The sequence below is a fragment of the Berghia stephanieae genome, chromosome 12, assembly GCF_034508935.2.
Source record: "Berghia stephanieae isolate SIO BIC M18660-M18661 chromosome 12, UCSD_Bste_1.3, whole genome shotgun sequence".
NCBI lineage: Eukaryota > Metazoa > Mollusca > Gastropoda > Nudibranchia > Aeolidiidae > Berghia > Berghia stephanieae.
This window is the reverse complement of record NC_088371.1, coordinates 22,881,888-22,891,887: the sequence shown is the minus strand read 5'-3', so window position 1 is coordinate 22,891,887 and position 10,000 is coordinate 22,881,888. Positions and strand designations below refer to the sequence as shown.

The 10,000-nt window shown below is 37.9% G+C and overlaps 1 protein-coding gene across 2 annotated transcripts in view; it reads left to right on the top strand.

The window, feature by feature from the left end:
* Positions 1-4,941, top strand: part of LOC144957847 (rho-related protein racA-like) — a 29,899-nt gene extending 24,958 nt beyond the window's left edge. For both annotated transcript variants that reach the window (XM_078889318.1, XM_078889317.1), the window contains exons 10-12: positions 406-506; positions 2,471-2,713; positions 4,582-4,941. In XM_078889318.1, coding sequence (XP_078745444.1) covers positions 406-506; positions 2,471-2,713; positions 4,582-4,794 — 557 coding nt within the window. In that variant the 3' untranslated portion in view covers positions 4,795-4,941. The remainder of the gene's footprint in view (positions 1-405; positions 507-2,470; positions 2,714-4,581) is intronic.
* Positions 4,942-10,000: the final 5,059 nt, after the last annotated feature.

Genomic DNA, 10,000 nt, shown 5'->3' with positions numbered 1-10,000 from the left:
TAGCTTTCCCACTAAAATGCTTCAATTGCATCATTACTTTCTCCCTGAAATCATCAGAAATCTTAAATTCCGTTTATTTCAAACCGACGTATTATCAGATCAGAGATTGCTGAGACTGATGTTCACTATATGTCATAATCTTTTTAGTTTGAGCCTCACTTAGCGCATAGTTGAGTCCTTGAAAAGGCTCTTTACTCACATTCTCTCACCATACTTAGATGTAAAATGTGTACCTGGCCACTAGCAGCGTTGTCTCTGTTGGAAAGAAATTGTAAGATAGTCTAACAGGCATGATGTTTTGTTCTACATATTACATGTTGCTGTTGGTCAGGAACTGTTTGTAAAACGCTTTGAGCATGTTTAGTGGATATTGCGCTCAAGTTTTTTTGTTTTCTTTCTATCCAGGATCCAAAGTTTATGCCCACAAAGTTGTCTTGAGCAGCAGGAGCCAAGTGATGGCTGCCATGCTTTCTGGAAAATTCCTAGAGGGAATGTCTTTATCAGAGGTATTTGCTCAGATTGTTGTTTTTGAAAGTCATATCTTGTCTCTGAACTATTTTTTTAAAATTCTTTATTTTTTAAAAAGATATGAACAAGATAAAGTTAATAATAAGTAATTTGTTCATAAGAAAATTGACGGGGCTGACAGTTTAGTTATGTAAAGAAAAAGTGAAAGTTTATGGGAAAAAAAACACATTAAAAAAGGGATCTGATCAGGTGTGTATGAAATGGTGCCAGACAAAGCAAGAAAGAAAAATACAAGAAAAAACCATCGCATAAAAAATCAGTCATCCTAGAATGGGGATGTTTTTGTTTTTCTTGTATTTTTCTTTTTTGCTTTTTCTGGCACTCTTTTATACACACTTGTTCAGATTCTTACCTTACAAGGGTGCCTGCTCCCTGAATTTCTCAATTAAGAAAAGGAAGAAATTGCCATAAATTTATCTCTATTTGTGGTCCTTTTCCTGTCTTCTTTCGTCTTTACTGTCGTAATTTTGGTCTGAGGTAACACCGAACATTTTAGGTACAAAACCAGTCAACAACAAAAACAATGAAGAATAATAATAAAATATATAGAATCCAGAATATAGAATAAAGAGGCAAAATAATCAAAACAATGATCAATAAATGTTTTCTGTTACATTCACTTTTTTGTTCAAGTGGAAAGTTTCCAATTTTTAATTGCCTAATAACTTCTTTTTTCTTTTTTTTTTGATCCGTAAGTTATTATTATGAATTTATTGATCAATTATTTTTGTGTTCTTTTAAGTGCTCTTTCTTTTAAATAAATGAACGATATTTCAGAGCTGTCATCTGCATTTTTTGCGGCCGCAAATATCAGGGCGATCCGCAAATTTTGGCAAATTTCCCAAAATTGGCAAATCGTGGCAAATTTTGGGAAAATTGGCAAATCGCATTGCAAATTTTGGGGGAAAAAAGAAGCGAAAACAAAATAACGAAAAAAAAGTGCGAAACTTGAGAAATGTTGCATCTTTGCCTGGGCCCAAACCAAGGGAAGCTACTCTCTACGGATAGTGATCCTTTAAAATCATTGTAACAACGCTATTCATAATGTAGCAATGACTATGAAAAATGTTTTTTTCTCTTTTTGAGGAAAATTTTTGTCTAAAATCCAAGCCCTATCTCCACTGAGTAAAAATGTTTTTGAATTTTTAAAATCCATTCATAAATAAACAAGTTATACAGATTTATACGTGTCATTTATTTGGATGACCCGCAAAGAGGAAAAAAACGCGAAAATATGGGACGCTTTTTCGGCATTTTTTTTCGACCTTTCGTTGTATCTTGTGTAATAAGTGGATTAAAAGATTGAAACTTGAAGAGCAAATTAGGATGGTGTTTTGTAAAATACGGGAAAAGTACTCGTCATATTCATATGAAATTTTACAACCAAAAAGAAGAAATGTTCATGTATTACCTTGTCAGCGACAAAACCTCCACGCCCGGTAGTTTTAGAAATATTTTACTCCAAAGAGTAAAAATATATTTTTAACGGTCTTCTGGTAATCGCACGAGTTTTGTCGCTTGAATCTAAAATGACCTTTTTTCTAACTGTGTGCCAACTTTCAGTCATATTCATCGATAAACAGCGTCGTAATTAATTTTTTAAAATAGCATATACGAAACGGCTTCGTCCCATATTTTGAAGCGAATTCGGGCAATTTGTGAGTGAAAAAGAGGCCCATAGATTTGTGCGGGATAGTCATTGCTACATAATGTAGCCTCCTTAAACGTAATAACTTGTTTTTTATATATATTTTTTTTCTGTATCGCATGTTAATTTTTAATGAAACGCTTAGTTATCCTCGGCAATATTTTGGGTAAATTTTGGTATTTTTGGCAAATTTCTTGGCAAATTTTGGGGGTTTTTTTGGCAAATTTTAGGTCCAAATTTGGCAAAAAATGCAGATGACAGATAGAGTTAAATGCAATTTGTCTTTATTAATAGATCAACATCGAGGAAGTGTCAACCGAGAATTTTCTAGCACTCTTGGAGTACCTCTACACCGACCATGCCCCCATTGAGCAAATGAGTGATATTATTGGTCTGTTGTCCCTTGCAGACGAAAAAGGTGTTCACCGATTGGTCAACTTGTGTGAATTATACATAAGCAAGGAGGTTGAAAGGGTGTGTGAGAAACAGATAGAGAAAGCTGATATTGATGTCATTGGACTCCTTAACACGGCCAGAGTAAGTTTTCTCTCTTTATCATGTTGTAGAAAATAAACAAATTCATGTTTAAATCAAACATTTTCACAGTTAAAGCTGTGTCATTTAGTCATAAGGCCCTTGGCTCTTTGGAAGAGCATAGGCCATCAACGACTCCTCTCCAGCGCACTCTGTTCTGGGCTGCTTTTGTTGCTCCCTGCCAGCTTATTCCCATCGCTTTTAGCTCTGCCTCTGAGTTTGCCTCCAGCTGCTCATGGGTGCCAGCAGGAAGAAGTGCTGAAACCTGAAACTAAAATCTTGACACTTTGCCAAACCTGAAAATGTTCCTACTGAAAATGTGGCCTAAACTTTACTCTTATTTCATCACCGTTTTCATACCATTATTAAATGATTACACAGAAAACATATTGACACAATGAGGAAATTAATTTGATTTTAAAACCAACTTATAATACATAGTACTAATAATACTATACATGCGCATAGGCCTAAGTTTTGAAAGGTGGAGACTGTAAAGACAGGGTTGGACAGGCCGAGGCCTTGACCAAAGAGAGTTCCGGTTTCACAAATCTACCTCCATACACTGAAAAGGTGGCTGAATCGCGTTTTCGAATATTTACCAATGCTATTAGGTTATTTTACTCAAAACACTGAAACCGGAGGTATTTGACTTCGAGATATCGCGAAACTGGAATTCCGGCATGAACCGGAAAACTGGCACCCATGCAGCTACTTGCCTGGCCTCTCTTCCTCTTGCCTTGCTGGTTCCAGGTCAGAGATTAGCGTGTGGTGCTTGTTTCTGACTTCCTCAGTGTGTGTCCTATCCAGCCCTACATCCTCCACAGAATCTGTGCCGAAACTGATTCCTGCCCATCTTGCTCCCACAAAGCTGTACCATACACAATATTGCCGTTTGAAACCAATTTTTCATGCCATAAGGTTTGGCATCCAATTTGTTCAAGTGCTTTTTAAAAAAAAATCCCTTCTGCCTATTGCCAGCTAGTTGTTCACACTTGACTTGAATAAGTGCCATGCCCAAAGATAAAATGCCAGGGCAAGGTAAATATTGATACAAGGCTGCGCTATAAGCTGTAGACCGTAAAGAAAAAAACTGTCAAGACTGTAATAAACAAAAATGAATATAACAGCTTAAAAAAAGAACAAAATACCAAACACAGAACGTTTCAGGCTCAAAACTCTTCTTCAGCCACCAACAAAAAAAAAACCCAATAAAGACATAAATACATTACTAAATTCCAGGTTATTGACAGAGATATTTTGTAGGTTTTCTCTGTAGAAAAATATTGGAAAGACTATTATAAGGAAAGGTCTTCCAAAACAAAGTGTGTGTGTATATGTGTGTGTGTGTGTGTGTGTGTGTGTGTATGTATTATTTTGTTGTTTTTTTGTTTTTTTTTCTAAAATTATTTAAGCTAATCTGTTTCTTCTATTTTAATATATTTTAATCTCAAAGAATATTCAATGCGTAATGTATAATATATTGGTACTTATGTTTTAAGGGAATTTAACCCTCTCCTTACCAGACATTTTCAGAATTTTCCCCAAATTTCCCACCCACCCAACACAAAAACAGACATTTGTTACTCAGACAGAAAAGCAACACGCACATTCTATACATAATATTGTTCGACAATATGAGCTATATTACAGAATGTCAAGTTTTTATAGCTATAGCAAAAAGAAATGAAATCTGGATGAGAAAAGTGACGGTTGCATCGTAACAAATGTGACGATTTTCCAATAGGTGGTAAGGAGAGGGTTAGGGAACACTTGTCCATTGTAAAGCCATATTACTGATATGATATGATTTGATATGATATGATATGATACGTATATGATAAACCAATCCTTAATTTTTTTTTTCTCAGATGTTCAATGCTAAACAAATGGTGGACTGGTGTCTACACTTCATCTCAACTAATTATATACCATTTTCCAATCGAGAAGAATTCCCTAACTTGACAAAAGAAGATCGCAAATATGTGGATGAGAATAGATGGCCTCCACTGAGTTACCTAAAGGAAGTGGAGGAATATGAAATGAAGACAAAGGGCAACACGGACAAGTGTTCACTCATGTGAACCGTTTTATTTGTGCTTATTTTTATTGAAAGTCTGATTGTGAAAAGCTAGGAACAAAACCCGAAAAAAAGTTGTATCAAACAATGTTTTAAACAGAAACAAGAATCGAACCCCCCCCCCCCCCCCCCCCATCCAAAAAAAAAGAAATCCACACACAAAGATATATATTATTAAAAACTTAAGTTTTCCTGGTTCGACCCCTACTTGTTTTACCTCGCAAACCAGATGTCTTTGGTTTCAATCACAAAACATTTTGTTTTGTTCGTGGTTTTAGATTGTCCATGCGATTTTCAAAATTTCCTCTGTTGTGACCAAAGCAGACAGAATTATCCTTTAATATTATAATATTATCAGAGAAGTGGCATTGCACTGTGATCTGGAAGGTTCCGGGTTCGAGCCCCACTTCAGGTATTTTCGGATTTTTTTTCTTAGGCAAGATTATTAACCTCAGTTTGCTCACTTTGGACAACATGGGTGATTCCTGTTGACATCAGACATCCTGTTTGATGGATTATCTATATTCCTTCATGGAATGCTTAGGCGATGAGGTCTAATGGTGCCGTTGCGAAAGGGTGTAATTTTTATTTTTAATTGTCATATTTAAAACAAAATAATTAAATCTTGATTTATATAATTGTGACTTTAATTTTTAAACGTTGTGAATCAGTACTGACTTAATGATAACAAAATGACCCACTTTGACCTGAATGTGAAGAAAATGATATTGTTCGTCTTGAAATAGAGTCCATCAGAATAGTATTAATCAGTTGGGACGTAATTACCAATGAGGATTGGCCATCGTTTTATCAAATAGATTTCACACTTTTAAAAAAATCAACTCTAATAAATAGTCTTGCAAATTAAGTGGATGGGAACATATCCCAGGTTATCAAAATATACAGAGTCCATTTTGTTGGGTTTTCCTTATTTCTTGATTTTATTTATTTACATATCTTCTTCTTCTTCGTTCCTCTGATGGACATCTATGGCTGCAGTCCGATATCTGCTATGAAGTCTGTGGTCCGCTTTAGGTCCTCAGCCTCACCATAGAGCTTTGTGTTGAGTGTTGTAGGGGTGACCCAGTGGTTCGAACGTTGCACGTTGTATAATGGGCAATCCATAAGCACATGTAAAGTGGTTTCATGGTCGGTTCCACATGGGCAATAAGGGGTTGTTCCAATACCTAGCTTTGTAAACATATGTCCTCTTAGTCTATTGTGTCCTGTTCGGAGGCGGAATAGAGTGACTTGGCTACTTCGCTGAATGGCATGGATTGGATCCTGCTTGTTGTGTTCTAGGTGTGTGTCATTCCTTTCTTTGTCTATTTTTAGCTTTATTATTTTCTTTTGCTGATGGTAAGTGATTGACGACTTCGGTTGTTCCTTCTGGGCTCCTTCTTTGGCCAGTTGATCGGCAATTTCATTTCCATATATACCTACATGACTTGGAATCCACTGCAGCACAATTTTTCCTGTTTTATCAGATAAGCCCTCAAGGGCCTCCACAGTGTGTGCGGCTTCAGAGTCCTGGTAATTTTCAATAGACCGGAGAGCATCATCAGAGTCTGTCAAGTAAACCACATTTTTCCCGTATATTCTGTGATCTCTGGATAGTTCTTTTGTTGCATTGAGGATGGCTTTTTCTTCAGTTTTAGTACTTGTGCACATTGAACCCACTGATACAGATATTTTTGTTTCTGTTTTATCTGTCCAGTGTATGAGTGCACCAGCACCTCCATTCATGAGGGGGCCGGAAACTGAGCCATCTGTATAAACTCTTATCCAGTTGGTCATTGGGTATTTTTTATCGATCATCTTTAGGGTTTGAGCATTGTCATTATTGCTTCGAATGTTTTTCTTGTTGATGGTTATGGATTTTTGTTTCTTTTTCCACGGTGGTGGTTTGAGATTTGGGACATTGATTTGGGCAATATCTTCCTTTGGTGTCACTTTATATTCGCTCTCTAGTTTTTGTCCCAAGGCGATGAAGTTTTCCCTTTTGAGTCGATTCTCTTTCTTTTCCATTGTACTTGGATGCAGTGGTTGGGATTCCATGAATTTTATCTTTGAGAATTGTGTCACTATTTTTAAATTTCGTTGTTCTTTGAGAGGTTTTATTCCTGTGTGGGTTTCCATCTTGTGAATTGGTGTTGTTTTCATTGCTCCAGTGATCACGCGTAGGCATTGGTTTTGGATTTTTTCAACCTTTTGAAATTGAGCCTGTGAGCACGTTCCCCATGCCGATATGGCATAGTCTATTGCAGGTCTTACATATCCAAGATATGTCTTCTTCAGGACGTTTGAGTTTGCTCCCCATTGCGTTCCAGCAAGTTTTCGGAGAAGCTGCATTCTCTTGTACCCTTTCTGTTGACTTTCATCTATTTGATGTTTCCAAGTGAGTCGAGGGTCAAATTTCACTCCTAGATACTTAGGCATAAGGTCTTCTCTCAGAATCTTTCCATCTAAAGTTAATCGCATAGATTGCTTTTTGGTTGATAAGCTGAATGTTGTGTATGTGGTTTTATCAGCATTTACTCTCATACCCCAGTCTTTTGTCCATCAAGAGTCATCTGTATCCTGGCCTTTGCAGTACCAATATTTCTTTCAGTGCATATCAGTGCAAGGTCATCTGCATACATGGCTGCTTTTACTCCTCTGCATTTGGTTTCGCAGATGTCATTGATAAAAACGACAAAGAGGGTTGGTGAGAGAACCCCGCCTTGTGGTACTCCATTTGTCATGTTCGTTAGCTTGCTTTTAGAGTTTTGAGATTGGACTCTTGCTTTTCGATTTGTGAGGTAATCTTTAATCCATGCAAACATGTTGTGTGAAACGTTGGCTTTCTTAAGTTTGAGAAGTAGTCCTTTTGTCCAGACTTTGTCAAATGCCTTTTCCATATCCACCCAAACTGTGACTGTGTGTTTTTTTTCTTGGTAACCATTTTCGATCAGCTGCGAGATGTATGTTATCTGGTCCTCTGTGCAGCGTAATTGTCTGAAACCAGCCTGTTCATCTGATATCAACTTATTGCTTTCTAAATACCATTGGAGACGGCGATTAACAATTCTCTCCATCAGTTTACCCAAGCAGCTTGTCAAACTTATTGGCCGGTAGCTTTCGGTTTTATTTTTTGGCTTGCCATCCTTCTTAATTGGTATCATGGTTGCCTGTTTCCATTTGAGTGGAAGTTTACCCTGTTTCCAACTTGCATTGAACAGTTGTTTCATTTTCCTCTTTGTGAGGGTTCCTAGGTGTTTCAACATGTCATTAGTAACATCATCTGGACCTGGTGATTTGTTTGTTTTTAGAGATTTCAAGGCAATTTCTACTTCTTCTTTTTTAATCGAACTGAACATGACATCATTTGTGGATTCTTTGGGTGTATCCTTGTGTTTTCTCAATTCTTTGTGGACTTCTCGTTTTCGTTCTTTTCTAATCTGTATACTCCCAACACTTGAGTACTGCTTCATAAAACAGTTTGCTGCTTGTTTTTTGTTGAGAATCCTCCCCTGATCATCTTCTACTGATGGTGCAGCATATCTGTTTTCTTGTCCACTTAGAGCTTTGGTTAGGTTCCATAATTTTCTTCCGTCTCTGTCGTAGTCAAGTTGTCTGGTTTTTTCATGCCATGCTTCCTGTTTTGCTTTTATTGTTTCTTTCCTGAGAGTTTTTTCAGCCTCTTTGTAAATTTCCATATTCTCATCATTTGGCTCTCTCTCTCTGCTTTTTTTCTGTGTTCAGTGACTTGGCTGTTGAGACTTCCTAATTTTTCAGTCCATCCTGGACAGTAGTCCTTTCTTGATCCTCTGGGGATTGATTCTTTTGCAGCTTTCATGATTGATTTTGTGAAAGCTTTGGCTGATTTTTCTACATTCCTTGTTTTACAGTTTATCTCTTTTGTATAACTATCAGTCAACTTTGAAAACAGAGTCCAGTCTGCTTTTTTATAATTCCATCTCGGAGGTGGTGCCTTTCTGTCTTTTGCATATTCTTCAGTTATTTCAACCAGAATGGGACGATGATCACTTCCTGCCAGTTGTTCCTTTATCTGTTTACTGACTTTTCCGGTGAGATCTTCAGATATGAGAGTTAGGTCTGGGGTTGATGTTGTCTTCCATGCTCTTGAGAAGTATGTATCTGGGTCATCTTCATTTCTGACAATTTGAAGCTTACTGTCTGTAAGCCAATTTTCAAGGGTTTCACCTTTTCTGTCTAAGTCATTGTATCCCCAGCTTGGGGAGTGGCTATTGAAGTCTCCCACAACAATGAACTGTTCTTCTTCACTTCTTATGTTTTCAATTGGCAGATTCTCTGATGGTGGGCTGTAACAGTTATATATTGTGTATTGCAATTTGTTTTTGGTAATTTTTACAGCCAATATTTCAACAGATTCATCTGTCGTTATTTCATTTGTCGCTATGTCATTTCTGACGAAGATGATTACTCCACCTTTGTTCCGTTCTTTTCTGTCTTTCCTAAAATGTTGATATCCCCTTATTGAACACCTAATGTTTTCTGTGAGGTGTGTCTCCTGTATGCAGGCAATATCTATCTTCTCATCCTGAAGAAACTTGGAGAGGGCAGTCTTTTTATGTTGTATCCCTTCTGCATTCCATTGTAGCAATTTGATAGTTCCAGTAGTCCGTAACCTTGCATCTCCTACCCTGGTTCCACAGTAGGAGGGCAAGGTACCACCAGATCGCTTGGGTGAACCCTGTTTATCAGGGCTCGACGCTAGGTCCGTCCGGCGGGAATCCCCAGACTTCGCGCCATATCGTCCGACAGTTTTGTTGTCCATCATTGTGAGGAGGATGCGTGTCACATTAATTTTTGGGTTGGTTTCCCTCTCCAGACTATTTGCGCCTTTCGGCTCTGCGACTCCGACTTCAGCGGTTCTTTATTCTCTGGATGTGATTCCATAGCCTTTCATCTTCCCAGATCCACAAGGCAGTGGTGGTTTGAAGTTGGAGTTTTCCTTCTCCTAGACAGACTGCTTTCCAAGGCTATGAGCTCTGTCCACCCATTAATGGTGTCTAGGCTGGGAGTCCAGGAGGGTATCTTTGTAGAGTGACAGTTTCCCTTCACCCCACCAGCGTCATGGGGCTAGCACAGCTTATTGCGTGAACTAGGGCAATCTGGCCACGGCGGTTGATTCCTCCCTTCATCCGTCACCTCAGACACATAGAAACTCGTGTCATCAGCCGGTT